Below are 22,058 nucleotides of genomic sequence, written 5' to 3'. Positions count from 1 at the left end.
TTAAAATCCTAAACAACTGTTGGGCTGTTTCTTTTCTCTGGGGTCCGAGTGAAGGGGGACGTGGAGGGTAGAGGTTGTACTTTGAAGACAGGGTGCAGCCCTGGGAAGCACCTCATGGTGGCCTCAGCGGTGACCTCAGCCAGTAGATGGGTGTTCGGCAGATGACATCGGAGCTGGTGCAGTTGGAAATCTGAATTTTGGACCCAGGACTTTGCCAGGAGCCAGGCAAGTGGAGGATCTGAGGGCAGGAACAGTCGTGGGGTCTGGGAGCTGGGACTGGGAGGCTGGATCTGGGAAAAAGAGAAATTAAGTATTCATGGACCTCTCATCATACGTAAGACACCATGTGCAGCCCATCTATAACCAGCAGAAGGAAAATACAGGCCCTTCTGGACACTCTCGTTTTAGTCACAGGGAGACAAAGTGTTCCAGAGTTCTTCCGCCAGCTCTGAGGTTTCCACAGCTTGCCTGTTTCTCTTGGCTTTATGAGCACCGGGAGGCTCCTCCATCTAGTACTGCTTGGTAGCCAGCAGGTGGCGCTCAAAGCTCAAAGTAGGCTAAAGAGCCTTCCTGGATTTGCCAGTTATCTTATGAAGATAGAGAACAAATAACCAAGAAGAGGTCGGTTCCATTCCTGCCCCTCCCTGCTCCATCTCCCTCCCCTTCCCCAACCCCCATCGCTAGGTACAGAGGGTCAGTCCGTGTAAATATAACCAGGCTATTGAGTTGGAATCTTGGAGTACAAATACTTTTGAGCTGATGAAAGAATTGCTACTATGTAAATAGGTTAGGTTGAGGCAAGCCTTGACCCAGTGTCAGGACTGCTGACCCCAGAGCCCATCCCAAGGCTGCAGGGAGAGGAAGAGGGCGCCTTTAGGGTGGCCTCCAGTGTCCAAGGCCAGAATACACCCAGAGAGGGTGCTCTGCTAAAGCCCCGCTGAGCCCTAAATGCCTGTGCCCTTGCAGCCAGCACTCTCCTTCTGTCCATTCTAAGTGCTGCCAGCCACCCTGGATGGGCAAACAGGATAGATGGTGGACTCAGAGGGGTGGGGGGAGAAGGGAAAGAGGAAGGGTGCAGCCAAGAGCAGGACTGTTTGGAGGGCAGGGCCAGCAGCTGGGTTATAAATGAACCCTGCTAGGGCAGCGACCACAGCCCAGGTGAGAAGCTCCCAGCGACACCTGGCATCCCTCCCTTCCTCTCACGTTCTGCCCAGAGTTTGCCAGGCCTTTTGCTCCCTAGAGAGCCTAGACTCAGAGGGGCCTTTCCCTGTGTATGGGCTGCAACCTACAGATGCCTGCCCAGAGACCTCGGGAGCAGAGTTAAGGGGCCGGCTGGAGATCATCCAGATGCACGGAGAAAAAGACATCCTTTCCTTCCTTCCCTCACTCATTTAATATTTACTGAGTACCGGGACTTCCGTGGTGGTCCAGCGGTTAAGACTCTGCACTCCCAATGCAGGGGGCCCGGGTTTGATCCCTTGTCAGGGAACTAGATCCCACATGCATGCCGCAACTAAAGATCCTGCACAGGGCAATGAAGACCCCGCGTGCTGCAACTAAGACTCGGTGCAGCCAGATAAATAAATAAATATTTTTTAAAAAATTTACTGAGTACCAATCACATGCCTGGCCCTTCTCTAAGCCTTACATCATGGGGGTGGAGGAATGGGGAGGGAGCAAAAAAAGTGAATTAAGACATGCCTTCTGAACTATCATGTGTGGGGAAAAGTCAGCCTCAGGTACTGACATAGGAGGGCTCGAGGTATGGAATACTCAGGTTGCTTCTGTTTGTCATGTCTGGGGAGTGTTGCACATGGAGGAGACCCACAACCTGGTTTTGTTCCCAGGGACGGAGGGAACAGCAAGTACAAAGACAAAGAAGCCTGAGAATGTTTGCTGGAGGGTGCGAGGTGGGGACAGGGTGATACAGGGCAAATAATTCCAGGATGGTTAAGTGCCCTACTCCAGCGGTTCACTCCTCACAGATGAGGCACAATGTCCATCGGTCTCGGAGGAATTGTTTCTTAACTGAGAAGAAAGCAGCTCAAGTCCAAGTAATGGTGGAAATTCAGGCATCAGGAGTGTGTGTGTCTATGGCCCAAGGTCAGGATGAGCAGGATAGATTGGGTAGAGAGGTCTTTGCCCTTTTTCTTGCCTTTATTATTCCTCCCCAGTCACAGATGTCTCTCTTCAGCTCAGTAGTTAAGGGTGGATCTGCCTCTGCAGAGACCAGCATTGTACACTTGGATGACGTGTCTCTGATCAGCGATGCCCAATGGCTTCCTCTCTCCTTCTCAGATCCTGGCGCTGGAGCAATGCCATATTTCTCTGGCTCCCGGCCTCCGCTTCTTGGCTTTGCTCTGAGCGTGGTCCCCAGATAGCTGTGTTTCTACCACTATTACCAAGAGATCATGCCTACCAGAGCCAAGCTGGGTGCCCAGAGCACCAGCATCCATTCTGGGGCCACAGCTGGAATTGGACCACCGTGGCCAGTGGATGAGTATCTTGGCTTGGTTCTTTGACATAGGTTCTAACAGTTTAGGTCAGGAGGTCAGATCCTGGGTGGAAGAAGGAATGTCTGAATGCTTTCCACCAGCCTGGACTACTTCTCACCCTCGTGGAAGCACTGGTGCTTCAGAATGGTCCAGCTTTATCTCTAAGCACCCTGCTTCCCCAGTGAGTCCTGCGAATTTTGAGTGACCCTCCGCCTCCTCCTCTGAATTGCCAAGAGGAAGTGGATTGAAGTATAGCCAGGGAACCCAAGTGTGCTGATCCAGGTGTGCTATAGCCATTGCTCCAATTCCCCCAGGTGTTGCCTTTAGCAGTCCCTGATGCTAACGGTAAGCGAAACCTGCCCAGTGCCAGGGAAGCATTGAGAGGCTGAGCATTGCCCAGGGAGCTCTACTCCCAGCCTGAAGGGAAAACCCTAAGGATACACTGGGACTGGGAAAGGGAAAAGGGCGGAGGGATACCTCTGGCAGAGTTATCAGCTAAGCAAACAAGCTTATGCACTGTATTTAATATTTTCAACACCATCAGAATCACTTTTTATTTCTCCTGAAAGAGGAAGCTGAATCTTAAACTGTTATCTTAAACCTTCAAGACAGAGGCTCCTTAATGTCCATGAAGAAAAGAGTAAACTATTACTTTTTTAATATTATTCTGATATTAGAAAAAGTATTCTCTTCCTAAAGGAAAAAAAATACTTTTTATACCGAGGAACTGAGAAATATATTTGCTTTGAAATTAATTTTTTTCCTTTAATATGTAATCTTGCCAGGAAGCAAGATACAAGTTTTGCAACATTCTTAAAAGAAACACTTATAATTTTAGATCGTGTTCCTCCTTAGGTTAAAAGGTAGGAGACTTGGGTTTTGTTTTTTGTTTTTGTTTTTTTTTAAACAAAGAATTGCTTTATTAACACAAACACAAAAAGCACTAAAATTTAAATATCTAAGTCATAGCAAGCAGGTGACAATTCAACATCCAGGGTCGACCAAATGCTTGTCAGAGCAACAGATAAGGCTCCCAGGGTGGGACCTCCCTGGTGGTGCAGTGGTTAAGAATCCGCCTGCCAATGCATGGGACACTTGTTCGATCCCTGGTCCGGGAAGATCCCACATGCCGTGGAGCAACTAAACCCGTGTGCCACAACTACTGAGCCCTTACTCCACAACTACTGAGCCTGCGTGCCACAACTACTGAAGACCGCGCACCTAAAGCCCATGCTCCACAACAAGGGAAGCCACCGCGATGAGAAGCCCGTGCACCACAACAAAGAGTAGCCCCCACTCGCTGCAAGTAGAGAAAGCCCGCGTGCAGCAATGAAGACCCAATGCAGCCAAAACTAAATAATTTTTTTAAAAAAAGTACTAGTCAAGCCAAGAGACGGGACTCGATTCAAAAGTACAAGAGGAAGAAGTCAAAGAAAGAGAATCGCAGACATTAGAGTTAGCAAAACAAAGACTGTAAAATAATGGGATTCATGTGTTGAAGAAAATAGGTGAAATGATAAAAAATTTCACCAGAGAACTGTAATCAATAAAAATGAATCAAATGGCAACTCTAGAGCTGAATGATGCAACAGCTGAGATAACGATTTCAATTAGGTAGATTTACAGCAAATAAACCCAGCATAAAATTGGATTAATATGTAAAGCAATTATACTCCAATAAAGATGTTAAAAAAACTGGATTAATAAACCAGAAAACAGGTCAATAGAAAATAACATAGTAGAGAAAGAAGGAAAAATAGAAAATAAAGAGCATAGGTATGTTGAACACAATTAGAACACATGTTCTAACATGTGGAATTCTAGAAGAAAAGAGAATTAGGCAAAAGCAATTTGAAGAGATAATGGCCAAAAATTTCTCAAAACTGAGTAAAGATATCAACCCAGAGATTCAAGAATCTCTGTGAACCCCAAGCCCCCAAGCAGAATAAGTACAAAGAAAACTACTCCCAGGCTTATAATAGCAAAAGTGCTAAAACAAACAAACAACCACAACAACAAAAAACAGAAAACTATAAATGCAGCCAGAGGGGGGAAAAAGATAACTAAAGGAACAATAGCTGAGGTGTCATCTCCATTTCCCAACAAAAACGAGGGAACCAGAAGACAACAGAATGATATTTTTAAAGTGCTAGGAGAAAATAACTTTCACCTCTAAGTCTATACTCAGTGAAAATATCCTTCAAAAATACAAAGTAAAGATATTTTTAGACAAACAAAAAACAGAGAATTCATCACTATCATATCTGCTCAAAAACAAATACTAAAAGGAGTTTTTTAAGCAGAAAGGAATGGTTCCAAATAGGAACACAAAAATATAAGAAGAGCACACACACACACACACACACACACACACACTGGAATATTATTCAGCCATGAGAAAGGATGAAATTCTGCCATTTGTGACAACATGGATGGTCCTAGAGGGCATTATGCTAAGTGAAATAAGTCAGAGAAAGACAAATGCTGTATGATTTCACTTATATGTGAAATCTAAAAAAGCTGAACTTGTAGAAACAAAGAGTAGAATGGTGGTTACCAAAGGTGGGGGGGTGGGGAGATGTTGGTCAAACGTACAAACTTCTAGTTAGAAGATGAATAGGTTCTGGGAACGTAATGCACAGCACTGTGATTATAGATAATCATACTGTACTATATATATACGTGAAAGCTGGTAAGTGAGTAGGTCTTAAATGTTCTCACCACGTAAAAGAAATGATAATGATGTGACGTGGTGGAGGTGTCAGCTAACGCTACTGGTGTTATTTGTTATAGCAGCCTGAACAGACCAAGACATTTTCATTTCCAAAACCAGCATCAGTTGTGTTCCTGAGGCAGATTGAATGAAGATGCTGAAAGAATTAAGTATTTTCATCTCTGAAGGACATCTTTGTGATTAGAGGTCCCAATGATCAGAAGCTTACAGTCCTAATAATAAGGGGGGAGGGGAACACATTTTAAATTATATAGAATAAACTTTAATCTTAGGAACAACAAAAAAAGTTCTAATGAAATGCAAAAAAATCCACTCATTTTATTAGAGAAATAAGAATGACTAAAAACTAAGGAAAAGGAAAATATTTGTTTCCCTCGCGAAAGACTAAGAAAGGTACCAACGACATGAGTTGGAGATAATGACAGTTGTACAGCTGAATTGCTTTCTCTCTTCCTCTCCCAATCTCTCTTTCCTTTCATGTCAATAAACAAGTGAGAAAATTGGAGCATGGTATACACAAAACTTACTGATGAAGCATCATGTGTACTTAAAGAATCATACAACCTGTCAATACTGTGCATGTATAATGGGACTAGCAGAAGAAAGAAAGGAAGGGAGAGAGGGAGGGAGGAAGGAAGGGAGGGAGGATAAATATTTACCAAATGATAGAAATATAGAGATTTATTGTTTTGACAATGAAGTGACCAATGGAATGTTAGCAAAGGCATTCAGTAGTGAACTTATGGAGTAGACTCTACAGGTGGGTCTCACTGAACATCTCACTGAGTATCTTCATTTCTGATTATCTCCATTAGGTGAAATTCCACAGTTAAGTGGGCATCCGAGAAAGGGAGTCATGCTCCTGGCATCCATCTCATTAGAGATAAACCTCCCTTGCACCCCTTTTCCTGAAGAAGCTCCCTCTCCCTGGCTTAGACATGGTGTTACCCCCTCACTAGAGAAGACCCCATGCAAAACGATAATAATTCTCCCTCAGACCTACTCCCCATCATATGATAGACTAGGAATCAGGGAGTCTCACTGAATGTGGAGAGTCACTACTGTCATTCTCCTGCTTTTTTAGAGTTAAGAGTTGACTACTGCCTAATATTGCATTTAAAAAGCTGCTAGCCAAGCTCCAAATGCTTTGCTTCAAAGACTCTTACGTAATAGAATGTTTATTTGTATCAAAAACAGTTATGTATCATTGCACGTATCTTAAGTTATTTAGACAGTTGGGTTGTTGCCTGGAAAGAAAGTTCAGAGGAACTTTATCTTCTGACTCTCCCCATTAGGTGAAATTCCGTAGTTGAGTGGATATCCAAGAAAGGGAGTCACGTGCCTGGTATCCGTCCCAATAGAGATGAACCTCCCTTTCCCTCCTTTCCTGAAGAAGCTGCTCTTCCCTGGCTTAGACACGATGTAACCGCCTCACTAGAGGAAGACCCATGCAAGAAAACAGACAATAATTCCCCTCAGGACCCACTCCTCAACAAGAGCCAGTAATCAGAATGGGATCCCAGCATTCAGCGACATGTAAATGTAAAACACATGTACATGTGACAGCAGATTCTGAAAGAGAAAGTTTGCATATGAAGAAGATTAGAGATATTTTGTTTGTTAATGTCAACACAAATCCAAGGACTTTTCTGGGAAGTGGATTTTGAGGACGACCAGCCAAGGGAAGAGGAGCATTATTTTACATCAGGCTGAAATTGTCGATGTAGATGGATTTAACAGAGATTCTGAGTTCGGTATGTTTTTTGACACATCTGGGTGTGATTCTAACAGCTTGCTACATTGGGCAGTAAATTGCCAGATACAGTTCTGGATGATATAAAGGAAGCTTAGATGCCATAAAACCGTTGGCATTTTGCACAGGAAGAAACTTAAGACCTGGAGACATAGGAATGCTGAATTAGTTCCATTATATATATCCCATTCGTTCACACGCCATGTCCCTTTATAGGACCCAAAATTTTCTCCCCTCCCTGAAACTGAGAAACACATCGGTATGGGAAGCGTTAGTTCTTTTAAATGAGTTTTACTGGCTCTCCTAAAAAAAAAAAAAACATGTTACTCAAGAAGACATCTGGAGGCTGTACAATAACCATGTGCTTTATTTACTCTGCTCTGTGATTTTTAATTTCAATAGTAGCCTCCATATAAAGTAAAATTACTCACTCAATTACCTCAACTTTGATTTAGATTAAGGTCTCATAAGCAATTAAGAATTTTACAAAATACATTTAAACTAATACCATGAAACATAATCATTATTGAAAATAAGCATTTGTCAGAAAAATATGCCATCTTAAAACCTTCTACCCAGATAGTATAGTGGAATAACTCATAGCTACACATATTTTTCAATTTTATCTGACTTGTAAGAACTAGTTTATAAAGATTTTTTATTTAAATCATACCAATTTAGTTGAATACACATGTATACTTTTATATATTCTTTTATTTATTTATTTGGTTGTGCTGGGTGTTAATTGCAGCTCGTGGGCTCCTTAGTTGCGGCTCGCCAGCTTCTTAGTTGCAGTATGTGGGCTCCTTAGTTGCAGCTCCAGGGCTCTTTTTTAGTTGCGGCTCGCCAGCTCCTTAGTTGTGGCATGCGGGCTCCTTAGTTGTGGCATGTGAACTCTTAGTTGTGGCATGCATGTGGGACCTAGTTCCCTGACCAGGGGTTGAATCCGGGCCCCCTGCACTGGGAGTGCGGAGTCCATCCACTGCGCCACCAGAGAAGTCCCTATATATTCTTAAATAACAGTGTAATGTAACTTATCTGACCTATAAAGCAAGTGTAGGGAATTTAGAAAGTTACATTTATTTTAGCCTTTTAAAAAGACATATGTAAATTCTTGCATAAACTTAAACATCATTTTGTATTTTTATTTCACACTTGGAAAATTCCAGGACATAATGTAGAGCTACCTTCTACCCAAAATTTACAAAGCAATTTAATCTATCAGAGGATTTGCCTTGATTTGAAATTTAGTGTGATTAAAATATGATTCTCTCATTTTTCTTTTACTGATTAATAGTAAGTTCTTCTATGTCTTAATTAAAAGTCTCAGTATCAAGTGTTTAAGGCTTCTTATGACCACTAATAGTTGGCCTGATGTAAATTCACATATTTTTTCTTTAGCTTATAACTTAGCAAGGCTGAGTAAAAATTTCCCTTTTAGTCATCCAAAAACTTTGGAGAGATAGAAAGAATGTATTTTGAAGTAAGAATACTGAGTAAAGGGACTTCCCTGGTGGCGCAGTGGTTAAGAATCCGCCTGCCAATGCAGGGGACACAGGTTCGAGCCCTGGTCCGGGAAGATCCCACATGCTGTGGAGCAACTAAACCCGTGTGCCACAACTGCTGAGCCGTGTGCCACAGCTACTGAAGCCCGTGCGCCTAGAGCCCATGCTCTGCAACAAGAGAAGCCACCACAATGAGAAGCCCGCGCACCGTAACAAAGAGTAGCCCCCACTCGCCACCGCTAGAGAAAGCCCGCACGCACAGCAATGAAGACCCAACGCAGCCAAAAAAAATAAAAAAGAATACTGAGTAAATTTTTAATGAATAACAGTTGTTTTGCACGGTTAACTTATATGAGTTTTATTTTTCTCATCCATATATAATATTTATCTTCTTAAATTGAGGTATAGTTGATTTACAATATTATATTAGTTTTCGGTATATATACAACATAGTGATTCAAAATGTTTATAGATTATAATTCCATTTATAGTTACTATAGAATATTGGCTTTATTCTCTGTGCTGTACAATATATCCTTGTAGCTCATTTATTTTATACATAGTAGTTTGTACCTCTTAAATCCCTACCTCTATCTTGCCCCTCCCACCTTCCCTCTCCCTACTGATAGCCACTGTTTGTTCTCTATATCTGTGAATCTGTTTCTTTTTTGTTATATTCACTAGTTTGCTTTATTTTTTAGATTCAACATATAGGTGATATATTTGTGTTTCCCTGACATTTCACTAAGCCTAATACCCTCCAGGCCCATCCATGTTGTTGCAAATGGCAAAATTTCATTCTTTTTTATGGCTGAGTAATATTCCATTGTGTATATATACCACATCTTCTTTATCTGTTCGTCTGTTGATGGGCACTTAGGTTGCGTCCATATCTTGGTTATTGTAAATAATGCTGCTGTGAACATTGGGGTGCATGTATCTTCTCAAATTAGTGTTTTCATTTTCTTTGGATATATACTCAGGAGTGGAATTGCTGGATCATATGGTAGTTCCATTTTTAGTTTTTTGAGGAACGTCCAGTATGTAATATTTATCATTTAACTAAATTTCTATAACTTAATTGAGTAATATATTTTTTTACTTAAAAATACCCTTTTAAACATGAAAACCATAATAAGACTCTGTCCCTTTGAGGCCAATGTAATTACAGATGTAATATATTTGTGGAAGGTAATAAGTATAATTAATGACTTGATTCTCTTTTCAAAGACTGTGAAGTTTTAAGATGTCATTTTCTTCTGACAGTTATTTCCTTTTCTTCCAACCTAAAGAGAATCTTTCCTAAAGACTGTTGTATCTAAAGCACCATCAATTTTGGTATTAGCTCTACCTAGCCCTGGCCCAGCTAGTCTTTGCACTTTCTTATCTTGGGTTTTTACAAAGCACTTACTAATTTCTTATAATTAAACAAAATAGAAACTCTTTTAATTTGGAAGATTTCATGACCTTTATATATATATATATATTTTTATTTTTGGCTGTGTTGGGTCTTCGTTGCTGTGCGCAGGCTTTCTCTAGTTGCGGCGAATGAGGTGCCACTCCTTGCTGTGGTGCGCGGGCTTCTCATTGTGGTGGCTTCTCTGTTGCAGAGCAGCTCTAGGCGCACAGGCTTCAGTAGTTGTGGCTCACGGGCTCTAGAGCGCAGGCTCAGTAGTTGTGGCACATGGGCTTAGTTGCTCTGTGGCATGTGGGATCTTCCCGGACCAGGGCTCAAACCCGTGTCCCTTGCATTGGGAGGTGGATTCTTAACTACTGCACCACCAGGGAAGCCCTCATGACCTTTATAATATCTCTGATTCAAAGATGCTTTCTGAAGGAAATTATTTTTCTTTGTTATCCTTGGAGTAATATAGTACCAATCTTTGAGGGACTGCCAACTTTGGCAAACATACTGGGTTTTTTTTGTAATTGAAGTATAGTTGATTTACAATATTGTGTTAGTTTCAGCTGTGCAGCATAGTGATTCAGGTTTTTTTTTTTTTTGCTGATTATATTCCATTATAGGTTGTTACAAGATATTTGGTATAATTCCCTGTGCTATACAGTAAATCCTTGTTGCTTATCTATTTTATGTATATTATTTTCTGCCTTTTAATCCCATACTCCTAATTTGTCCCTCCCCAGCTGCCTCTGGCTGAGTAATATTCCACTGTGTGTGTGTGTATGTCTTACGCCAATCATCTGTTGTTGGGCACTTGGGTTGTTTCCTGTCTTGGCTATTATAAATAGTACTGCTATGTACATTGGGGTGCATGTATCCTTTTGAATTAGAGTTTTCATTTTTTCCAGGTATATACCCAGGAGTGGAATTGCTGCACCATATGGTAGCTCTATTTTTAGTTGTTTAAGGAATGTCCATACTGTTCTCCATAGTGGCTGCACCAATTTACATTCCCACCAACAGTGCTAGAGGGTTCCCTTTTCTCCACACCCTCTCCAGCATTTATTATTTGTAGACTTTTTGATGACATCCATTCTGACTGGTGTGATGTAATACCTCATTGTGCTTTTGATTTTCATTTCTTGAATAATTAGCAATGTTGAGCATCTTTTCATGTGCCTGTTGGTCATTTGTGTGTCTTCTTTGGAGAAATATTTATTTAGGTCTTCAGTCCATTGTTTTCTAAAGTCTTTATTGAATTTGTTACAATATTGCTTCTATTTTATGTTTTGGTTTTTTGGCCGCGAGGCATGTGGGATCCTAGCTCCCTGACTAGGGATCAAACCCGCACCCCCTGCACTGGAAGGCGAAGTCTTAACCACTGGCCCTCCAGGGAAGTCCCTTTGGTCGATTTTTTAAATTGGGTTGTTTGTTTTTCTGATATTGAGTTGTATGAGCTGTTTTTATATTTTGGATATTAACCCCTTGTTGGCCACATTGTTTGCATATATTTTCTCTCATTCCTTATGTTGTCTTTTCATTTTGTTGATGGTTTTCTTTGCTGTGCAGAAGCTTTGAAGTTTGATTAGGTCCCATGTGTTTATTTTTCGTTTTATTTCTTTTGCCTTGGGAGACTGATCTAAGGAAATATTGCTGTGATTTACGTCTGAGAATGTTTTACCTATGCTCTCTTTTGGGAGTTTTAAAGTGTCATGTCTTATATTTAGGTCTTTAAACAATTTTTAGTTTATTTTTATATATGGGGTGAGGAAGTGTTCTAGTTTCATTGATTTACATATAGCTATCCAGCTTTCCCAACACCACTTGTTGAAGGGACTATCTTTTCGCCATTGTATAGGCTTGCTTCCTTTGTCATAGATTAATTAACCATAGGTGTGTGGGTTTATTTCTGGGCTCTCTACTCTGTTCCATTGACCTATATGTCTGTTTTTGTGCCAAAACCACACTGTTTTGATTACTGAAGCTTTGTAGTATAGTCTGAGGTCTGGAAGGGTTATGTCTCCAGCTTTGTTCTTTTTCCTCAGGATTGCTTTGGCAATTCTGGGCCTTTTGTGGTTCCATGTAAATTTTAGGATTATTTGTTGTAGTTCCGTGAAAAATGTCATTTATATTTTGAAAGGGATTACATTAAATCTGTAGATTGCTTTGGGTAGTATGGCCATTTTAACAATATTAATTCTTTCAATTCAAGAGAATATTCAATGGGATATCTTTCCATTTCTTTGAATAATATTCAGTTTCCTTTATCAGTGTTTTATAGTTTTCAGCATATAGGTATTTCACCTCCTTGGTTAAGTTGATTCCTAGGTATTTTATTTTTCTGACATGATTTTAAATGGGATTGTTTTTTGCTTGCTCTTTATGATATTTCATTATTAGTGTAAGGAAATGCAACAGATTTATGTATATTAATCTTGTATCCTGCTACCTTGCTAAATTCATTTATTAATTCTAATAGTTTTTGTGTGGAGACTTTAGGGTCCTCTTTATAGACTATCATGTCATCTGCAAATAGTGACAGTTTTACCTCTTCCCTTCCAATTTGTGTACCTTTTCTTTCTTTTTCTTGTCTGATTGCTGTGGCTAGGACTTCCAGTACTATGTTGAATAGAAGTGGTGAGGGAGTTCCCTGGCAGTCCAGTGGTTAGGACTCAGTGCTTTCACTGCTGTGGCCCAGGTTCAGTCCCTGGTCGGTGAACTAAGATCCCACAAACTGTGCAGTGTGGCCAAAAAAAAAGAAAAAGAATAGAAGTGGTAAGAGTGGGCATCCTTGTCTTGTTTCTGAATTTAGAGGGAAGACTTTCAGCTTTTCACTGTTGAATATTGTGTCAGCTGTGGGTTTGTCCTAAGTGGCTTTTATTACATTGAGATATGTTCCCTCTATGCCCACACTTTGGTGAGTTTTTATCATGACTGGATATTATTCAAATACATTTTCCATCCCCTTCTCTCTCTCTCATTTCCTTCTGTAACCCCTATTATGCGTAGGTTGGCACGCTTTGTATTACCCCATAGATCTCATATATTGCTTTCTTTTTCTTTTTTTTTTTTTATTTGTCTTCCTGTCATTCTATTTGGGTAATTTCCATTAGTCTATCTTCTAGATCACTTATTCGTTCTTCTGTGTCATTTAGTCTGCTATTCCTTGCTTCTAGATTGGTTTTTATCTAGGCAATTTAATTGTCTAACTTTGGTTCATCTTTATAGTTTTCTAGTTCCTTGTTACAGTGATCTGCATTTCTGTTGATAATCTTTCTTAATTCCCTTAGCATTTTTAAACATTTTTTAATTGAAGTATAGTTGATTTACAATGTTTTGCCAATCTCTGCTCTACTCCTTTAGCATTTTTATTGCCTCCTTTTTTAACTCGGGGTCTGGTGGACTGGTGAGGTCTGTTTCATTATTTGTTCTTTCAGGGGATTTCTTTTGTTCTTTTAATTGGGAGTAGTTCCTCTGCTTTTTCATTTTACTTAACTTTTTCTGTCTCTAGGAATTCAGGAGAAACAGTTATCTACTGTGGTCTTGCAGGCTGTTTTTATGTGAGAGTATCCCTGTGTAGACCGTGTGGGTCCGTTATTTTTGGTGCGAGGGCTGGCTTTTGTTGTTGTTGTTGTTTTGCTGTGCTGCGTGGCTTGCAGGATCTTAGTTCCCTAACCAGGGATTGAACCCAGGCCATGGCGGTGAAAGCTGCCAGGAAAGTCCCAAGGGCTGGTTTTGGTATGGATGCCAGCCATGTCTTTCCTCAGAGCGTGCTGGCAGCTAACCCCTTGGTACAGGGGTTGTGGTTGGTGTTGTGGTGTCCAGACCCTGTGCTGGATATTGGGCGGGGCTTCCTCTTTGCTCCATGGCTGTCAACATCCTGTCAGGGTGGGGTCTGCTCCCCAGCTGCTGGAGTAGAGGCCCTGAGAGTCAGGTTCAGTCAGGCTCTGTCTCCCAGGTGGCGGTTTTTGAAGCAAGTGAGGCCCGTGTAGTCACAGAGAAGCTCTGCGCCACCTGTGTAGGCATCCGTGGTTCCACTCAGAAGCAGCCCAGGGTCGCACCCCTTTCTCTGTTGTGCTCCTGCCTGATCTAGTACAAGGCTGTGGTGTGGAGTGGGCTGGGGCTTGGGGGGTCAAGGGTGTTGTGGCTGCAGGAATTGAGGTAGCTGTGCTGCTGCCTGAGATCTGGGCTGCCGCTGTGACAGACTTCTCCTGGGCCTGTCTGCCCCAGACCTAGCACTAAGCTGCGGTGTGGAGTCGCCAGAGCCCAGGCCCTCTCACTGGGAAACAAACTGCTGCGTACTCCTGCCCAGGGCCTGTCTGCCCGAGATTCAGCCCTTGTTCACTTGGTCACTGTGCATTCTTGTGGCCTCCAATGAGAAGAGAACGTGACCTCCAAGGAGAAGGGGGTGTGGCCTCCAATGAGAAGAGGGTGTGGCCTCCAAGAAGGGGTGTGGTCTCCAATGAGAAGAGGGTGTGGTCTCCAATGAGAAGAGGGTGTGGCCTCCAAGGAGAAGAGAATGTGACCTCCAAGGAGAAGGGGGTGTGGCGGGGTATGGCCTCCAAGGAGAAGGGGGTGCCTCTGTGAGTGTGACTTCCAGGACCCTGTCATACCCTTACTTATAATCCTTCAATGGCTGTTTCCTAAAGGTCAAGCCTAATTTCCTGGCGTGAAACATGTTCTTCACGAGATCGCTCCTTCCCACCGCTTCTCTCCTAGCCCCTCGCTCCTCCCTGCACTGCAGCACTCGCTAGACTGCATTATTTCTGGTGTGAAGCTGTGCCATGCTCTCTCTTACCTCCTTGTGGGTTCTCCTGGATCCCAGCATTAAACTCTACGCCAACCGCTCAACTCTTTATTTCCTATTCTTCCTTCAAGAATCAGACCAAGCATCACCCATAAGTCTTCTGCCAAATTAAATAGAATCAGAGGCAGGAAGCAACTTTGATCGTACTGTAAAGGAAACAATTCTGGTTTGTGTTTACTGTTAGTTTCTGTTTTACAATATCCACAGATGATCATATTAAGAAATCAAACTTGCAAGTTTATTTTTCCAACATTTTAATCAGATACAGAAGTTGGATTTTATTGACTCCTTTGTTGTCCCCCGTTAAAATAATGAGATTTTTAGTACTTTTCCAGTTAATCATTTTTACTTGGAGCTTCCCAACTGATGAAGTGCAAATGGATTATCGATATAGATCCCTTGGGCAAAACCCTGAGGCCAAATACCTCCAGCTGAGAGCAGCTTCTGCAGTTTAACCAGTTTACTTCCATTTATCACTTTCTGAGTGAGTCATGAAATGAAAATCTTGAGAATTGCTGTGTTAATGGTTTGCTTTGTGTTGTGTCTGGTCTCAGGACAAGCAGTGAATCCCATCCAGTTAGAAAGATGTGCTATATATTCTTTTGCCAATATTTGATTTAGTATAGTTTGGACTAAATTCTTTTCTTTCATTAGTCTAAAATATCTTTTTCCTGTCATTAACTCAGTTTAGGTTCAAAATCATATTTGATTCATAAAAGGTTCATTCATTCATTCATTATCACCCTATTCTATTCTTGAAACTGTTTGTATAAATGTGGCTGTTAACCTGCCCTATGGGCGATCTGAAAGATCAAGGAAGAAGGGGTGGGGGTGGGACGGAAGAAATAGGGGCAAGGTCCCTAGGTCCTGCATCTGGAGTAAAATTTGTTCCCGGTGGGCGCAGACAATGAAAAGGTGACTTTGGGGAGGATGGGAGTTGGGAAGAGAATGGGGTTTGGGGAGGGCAAGACTGAGAGTACTAAGGGATGGGTGTGGCTTGGGTGGAAGGGGGCCGAAACAACCCAAGGCTAGGGACACTCATATGGCCACACTGTTTTCCACCAGGCTGGGCCGCAGGTATTCGTAGGGCAAGTCCAGCTTGGCATTCCGGATCTCAATGTCTTTTTCCAGGGCAGCCAGCTCCTCCCTGAACTTCTTCAGCACAGCCTTGGGCTCAGGGCCCGAAAAATACTCCTCCTCATGTTGACCCAGAGCCACCTGGGACAGAGAGGAAAAAGGCAGCTGAGAGCTTCACTGACCCTCAGTTTGGAGTGCCACAGCTCCCAGTACCTGCCCCCTTCCTCGGGGACCCGGGCACCTGGCTCTCACCATGATGGACTGGTGTCTGCCCAGTTGCCAAGTGATGGACATCTGGAGAGAAGCCTGATGAAAGTTGGGCAGTGTTGCCATCACTGTCTCCAGTGTCACATCCTTGGTGGTTGGCGGGGGCAGCCGCATCGTGCAGGGTGCATTAGGGACCCAAGCATACCAGTCGAGCTAAGGAGGGGCAGTCAATGTCTACTAAACATGAAAACCCCTAAGACCACCTGCACACAGCCCCATTCCCCCTCCAGGCACAAATGCCCAGCTTCCCCCCTATGATAAGTACCTGGCCCAGGTGGTTGGAGCTGTGCTGGCCAGTGCAGGTGAAGATGCACATGGTCACAAAGTGGCAGAGCTGGTCCTTGGACTGTAGGGCGATGGGAAACCCTGCAAGGGGTTAGGAAAGTTAGAAGCTGTGAGGCCAAGGATAGAGGCAGAGTTCAGAGGGACTGAGGAGGAGAGCAAGAGAGGTAAGAAGAGGACCAAGAACTCTCAGTAACTACTATGGGAAGTGACATGAGCGTGGGTTGCAGTGGCGGAAGCAGGGAGATCTTTTGGGAGGGTCCCACTCAGTGGGGTGCTGGTGTGGCTCACAAGAGTCAATGATGTCAAATGTTCAAGTATTTAGCAAGCTGGTTGACATCACCTTGGTAGCCACAGTGCAATATTTACACCATGGAAATGGGCAAATGCTACAAATCGGGGCATTTTTTTTTCCCCAGGGAGCCAGTTGTTAAACATTTATGAGCAACCACTGGTCCCACTGCATCTGGAACCTAGAGGGGCTCTCAGTGCACGGGATGGAGACCTGCTTCTAGCTGAGAGGAAAAGGAATCCGGGAAGGCTTTGGGTGTTTTCACAGGGGTTGGGAATGCTTCTGGAAGGTTCCATAGAAGTAGAGAGGATTCTGGGGAAGTTCTAAGGAGGAATCATGTGCTGGAGTCTCGGGGCTCATCCTACCTCGGTCCTGGGCCCCTAGCAGCCCAATCTCAGTGATCTCTCGACACCAGGCCTGCAGCTCAAGATCCTCTTTCACAGACTCGTCCGTCTTATAGTGGAGACTCACAATGCCCTCCACGTAGCTGCCAGTGGAGGGGTCAGGGCGGGGGAGCTGAGGCTGACGACAGGGAGCCCCCAGGCCCTCTGCTCCTTGCCCGCGAGGCCCCCCAGCTGGGGGGCCATCCTGAAAACAGCATGGGAAACCATCCTGTTTTCCCAGCTTCCTCCCCGGCGTTACCGCCCCCTGCCACCTCACCGAGAGATGATTTCCCAGAGCCGAAGGGCATCTTGCGCATAGAAAGAAGACTTGACTCCCAAGAGCCCCCGCTCAGCCAGGTCATCAGGGGGGCAGAAGGAGCTATAGGTTAGAAAGGCTCCTGCTCTCTTGAGCAGCTCCACGTGGCCGCCCCCACCCGTGCTCACCACCTGAGGAGCAAGGACAGGCGGGGTCAGGGCAGTCCACCTGCCCCGAGGCCAGAGCCGGAGGGAGTGTGAAGTCCGGAACCGCCCCCTTTCTCTCCTCATACCTGGTCGAAAATTCCCGAATCAGCCACCAGCCCAGTCCTGGCTCTGAGGTTAATTTCCATGGTGTATCGCATGTGTGGAATGAGAAGCTGGAGGGAGAGGAGCAGGGAAGGGCAGGGTCAGAAGACAGCTGCGGCCCGTCCCTGCAGGAAATAGGGGCTGAAAAGCGGGAAAGGTACCAGGTCTTCAGGAAAAGCAGGGACTGAAGTCCAGTGGCCCCTCGACACCACTGACTTAATGTTCTTTGATAATTGAAAGAAATCATTCTCCTTTTCTCTTCATGTAAGACTGTTCAAGGTCTAGCTCAATGTTTCTCCACCTTTTTTTCATTATCACTTCTCAAAGGAGGCTTTTTTGATATTTTTTGCACTCTTACCTGCCCCATGAAATTTTAGTGCTACAGATATACTATATATCTGTTACGTCCTGTAAATATATATGTGCTTTATACATAAAAATAATAAGATTTTAAAGATTTTTTGTCCTCCAGAACATGGTCTAATCTGCTACCTCCAGAACTTCATTTCCTACCCTCCGCTTTGTCCATTATACTGACCTTCTTTCTGTCCTTCAAACACTCCAAGCTTGTTCCTGACTCGGGACCTTGGCACTAAGCTGTTCCCTCTGCCTAGAGCAATGTGCCCCTTGCTCTGCTCATGGCTGGCTCCATGTAATTTCGTTCTCTCTGTCACCTCCTGAAAGGAGCCTTTCCCGACCACCCAATCTAAACTCACTATCACATCACCCTGCTCTGATTCTCTGCAGTGTACTCACCACAGCTGATCTATTACAATACAATCTTCACCGTCTGTCAGCCCTTAATGGATAGGAAAATCCCCAGAGACTAGGACCTTGCCTGTCTTGCTTAGCACTAGCATCTAGAATGGTTATTTGCCCCATCGGAGATGGAGACACCCAAGAAAAACGTTAATGGACGAACACTCTGTTCTAACTGTAAGGAACCAGACTACTGTCGCTGACCTGAGCCCCTCTAACTGGCCTGTGTTACTATCTGAGAACCCTTTAAAACTGGCTGGGAAAATCTTTTGTATTATTTGCATGGTCCCCTCTCCCTGATGGACTCCCCAGTCATTTGTGTATTCTGTTCATATACTGTATGTGTATCTGTGCTTTATACATAAAAAGAGTAAGACTTCTTGCCCCCCACTCCCTCACCCTCCCACCACTCCCCACCCCATCAATGAATCATTTTCACCTCCTCGGGAAGTGATATCACCCTGTTAGAAATGCAGAGCAAGCCATGCTCTCGCGCCATTGTTCATTTGTCTTTTATTGGTTGCTTCTTCCCAAAAGCTGAGATTCCACAGAGGAGGTGCCTCCAGAGGTGGGACCACTCTGTGGGGCAGAGAGCGGGGGAGAAGGGGTGGATAAAGTGTTACCTTGAACATAGGGTGTATCGATGGAAGGCACCTCATGGTGGCCACAGCAATGACCTCAGCCATCAAGTGTCCCCTTAGGAGATGAGACAGCAGCTCATGAAGCTGGAAGTCAGAGCTGCGGACCCAGCATTTGGCCAGGAGCCAGGCCATCGGGGGATCCGTGGGCAGGAAAAGCAGTGGTGGGGTAAACCCCTTGCATGGCAGTTGGAGCTGGAACAGGGACAGAAGTGGGATTTGGGAGGGGTGAGGGCCAGTGCACAACAGCCTCCCCTTCCCTTGCATGCTTAAGCTCTTCCTCTTCCTCCAAAGTTGCTTAGCGTTCTCCATCTGACTGCTGCCGCACCCCTACAGCCTGGGTCCTCTCACCTGGATGACCATGGGTAAGAGTTTCCCATCGGGCTGCAGTTTCAGCATAACCAGAGGAGCAGCCAGGTACTGCTGGCTACACAGGATGACGTTGGCCTTGATCCCATGCAGCAAGGAGAAGTCAGCTTCAAACAGTGTGCCTCCCTGGATGGGGGCAGAGGGCAAGGGCTGCTATCAGCATAAGACATCTTCTTCCCACTCTGATTCCCCGAAGGAAGAAGGAAACTAATTTGTCTCCATCACCTACTTCCTACCAGGTAATGGATCATGTGCTTATTGCCTCATATAATTCTTAGATACACTTGAATTAGCCCCAGTTCTATAAAAGAGGAAACAGATGATCAGAGAGGATAGATATCTTGCCTGAAGTCACACAGCTTATAAACAGCAGAGCCAGGATTCAAGCTCAAGTCTGTCTCACCCTAAATCCCATGAGTTTTCTCTCTTATTGGTTCCATGCTGACTCCCTATGAACAGCCCCAGCCCTGACCCTGATTCTCTTACTCCACACTCTCCCTAAGTCCCTAGCACCCAGTTACAGCTCTTCATTTTGACTCTGTCTCTGTCACTCATCACATACTCTTCCTCCACAGCATGCTATTCTCCTTAGGGGAGGAAAGCCATGGAGGGGCACCCCTCCAGGATCACTCAAGATTTCTGCTGTAGGGACTTCCCTGGTGGTCCAGTGGTTAAGACTCTGCGCTCCCAATGCAGGGGGCCCAGGTTCGATCCCTGCTCAAGGGACTAGATCCCGTATGCTGCAACTAAAGGAGCCTGCATGCCACAACTAAAGATCCCACATGCTGCAACGAAGATCCCACATGCCACAACTAAGACCCAGCACAGCTAAATAAATACTTACATACATACATAAATATTAAAAAAAAAAAAAAAAAGATTTCTGCTGTAGAATCCCGTCTTGCCATTTGGCAGCAAGCTGGGCCCACGGTAGACCCCACAGCAGCGCAAACACTGACCCCACCCCCATTTCACTGTGTGGTCTCCTTAGGGCTCTTACGTCCATACCTGGAGCTCCTTCTCCAACTGGGCCTGCAGCTCCTCCATCCCTGGAGGAAACTCTAGGCGGGCAGGAAGGTGATTGGAGCGTCTCAGCAACATGGGGTTGGAGCCATTGAGAAACTGGTACCCAAATAAGGCATCCTCCTTCCAGGAGTCCCGCACCCGCTCTGGGGATGGCATTTGTGCAGTTTGCTGTGGGATCTGAGCTCCTGGTCTTTCCAACCCCCACCAAACCATCCCCACTTGACCCCAGCCTATTGGAGGGGCCCAGGCCTCTGGTCTCCCAACCATGGTTCCCTAGACTGGGTAGGACCTGGGGGTAAGGGTCCCGAGAGAAATACTGGGGTAGGGGCACTAACCAGCCAACTTGCTCTGGCCACACCAGAAAATCCTGTTGAAGTCATCCAGACTGTTCCAGCTGGTCAGAATATTTAAAGAGTCTTTGATGGCTAGGTCTGCCAGCCTTCAGGGAAGGATGGGCGAAGAGTTTGTTATTCTCAGAATCAAACATTACAACCCCACGCATCCACCTTGGGCTGGTCCAGCCCTGTGAAGTCCGTAAACCCACTGGCCTCCACTGAACCAGGACAGCTCCCTGTCACCCAGCCTCCCTTGTTCTTACCCCTTGGCCAGTGAAGCCTCAAATTCAATTCTTTTGTCCTCCAGAAATCTCTCATCTCTGGGGAGGTCACGTAGTTTGGCTCCGGCCATATTCAGGATTAACCCCTCCTTCCAGTTACCCCACCTGCGGTGGAAATGAAACCAGGCATTGGTACTGGGGAAGGGTCAGTGGCTCCCTGGGGGGTCAGGAAGTGGGAGTGGGGCAGACCGGTACAGCTTCCTTCTCTCTTCCAGCTCCTCTTCCCTGTGTTTCTTGAACAGGCCTTGAGGGTCGTCAACCACTGTGCGACCTAGAAGTGGGGAGGACGGCATGGGCCATGAGGCTCCTCCTGAGAGCCTCTCCCCTGTCCCTGCCAAGGGCCCCTCAGCCCGCCCTTGCGGCTGGCCCCTGACCCTTCAGCATCACTGCACACCCCCAGTCTCCACGCTGCTCTGTGCCAGTTCCAGCATCCCGCCTCTTCCGTGACCCCCAAAGACCACGCCCCCTTCTTCGCTCCCCCACCCCCAACTTCTCTCGTGCCCCGGAGGCCTCTCACACCCCCAAGCCCCCCTGCTGCTCACCAGTGCCCTCGGGTAGGCTCAGGATGCCTTTGCCCTCCAGCCAGCGGTAGCATGGGAACCTGAACTCGTCCCCACTGGCCCCGGGGCCCTGCACGGAGATCCAGTTGCAGAACCACGCGTCATCCTGAAGGAGGTGCCATTTGCTCAGCTTCACGAACAGCAGCGGCCCCAGGTACTCTGGCACGTCCACCTCGAATTCCTCCTCCTGCCCGCGACAGAAGAGGGTCAACAAGAGGGCCTCTCTGGAAGGGATCCTCAGACTGAGCTCTGGACGCCCTTCTCTCTGGGCCTCTGGGAAAGCGGCGCAAAAGGAGCCAGAGAGGAAGGGGGCGCGCACCAAGCAGGTGGCTCCACGACCCCATTCTCGGTCGTGAGTTCCTCAGCCCCGGGTGAGGCGGGAGACGGAAGATGGAGAGGGGCACTCCTCCCTGTAGTCACTGATTGTGCCGAGCGTTGGGCTGGGCACTGGGCACCCGCACCGCGCCGTGGGCGAGCGCACTGGTGACCAGGCAGTTACAGTGTCCCCTCTACCCCGTCACCAAGGCCG

At 45.3% G+C, this 22,058-nt stretch overlaps 1 protein-coding gene and 1 long non-coding RNA gene across 5 annotated transcripts in view; one reads left to right on the top strand and one right to left on the bottom strand.

Annotated features, from left to right (window-relative positions):
• The window catches only part of LOC309649899, a 309,487-nt gene that overhangs the window by 80,731 nt on the left and 206,698 nt on the right, over positions 1–22,058 (top strand). The window lies entirely within an intron of this gene.
• ALOX15 (arachidonate 15-lipoxygenase) overlaps positions 1–22,058 on the bottom strand; it is a 71,647-nt gene that overhangs the window by 42,109 nt on the left and 7,480 nt on the right. The window contains exons 2-14 of the mRNA XM_082440508.1: positions 21,512–21,716; positions 21,159–21,240; positions 20,952–21,074; positions 20,689–20,792; positions 20,336–20,496; positions 19,310–19,453; positions 18,944–19,153; positions 17,546–17,632; positions 17,275–17,444; positions 16,980–17,101; positions 16,306–16,406; positions 16,026–16,193; positions 8,476–15,914 (exon numbers count right to left, since the gene is read on the bottom strand). Coding sequence (XP_082296634.1) covers positions 15,735–15,914; positions 16,026–16,193; positions 16,306–16,406; positions 16,980–17,101; positions 17,275–17,444; positions 17,546–17,632; positions 18,944–19,153; positions 19,310–19,453; positions 20,336–20,496; positions 20,689–20,792; positions 20,952–21,074; positions 21,159–21,240; positions 21,512–21,716 — 1,857 coding nt within the window. The 3' untranslated portion in view covers positions 8,476–15,734. The remainder of the gene's footprint in view (positions 1–8,475; positions 15,915–16,025; positions 16,194–16,305; positions 16,407–16,979; positions 17,102–17,274; positions 17,445–17,545; positions 17,633–18,943; positions 19,154–19,309; positions 19,454–20,335; positions 20,497–20,688; positions 20,793–20,951; positions 21,075–21,158; positions 21,241–21,511; positions 21,717–22,058) is intronic.

The sequence above is a fragment of the Balaenoptera physalus genome, assembly GCF_965194825.1.
Source record: "Balaenoptera physalus genome assembly, chromosome: 20".
Taxonomy (NCBI): Eukaryota; Metazoa; Chordata; class Mammalia; order Artiodactyla; family Balaenopteridae; genus Balaenoptera; species Balaenoptera physalus.
Note: the sequence above shows the minus strand (reverse complement) of the source record. Positions and strands in the feature narration are given on the sequence as shown.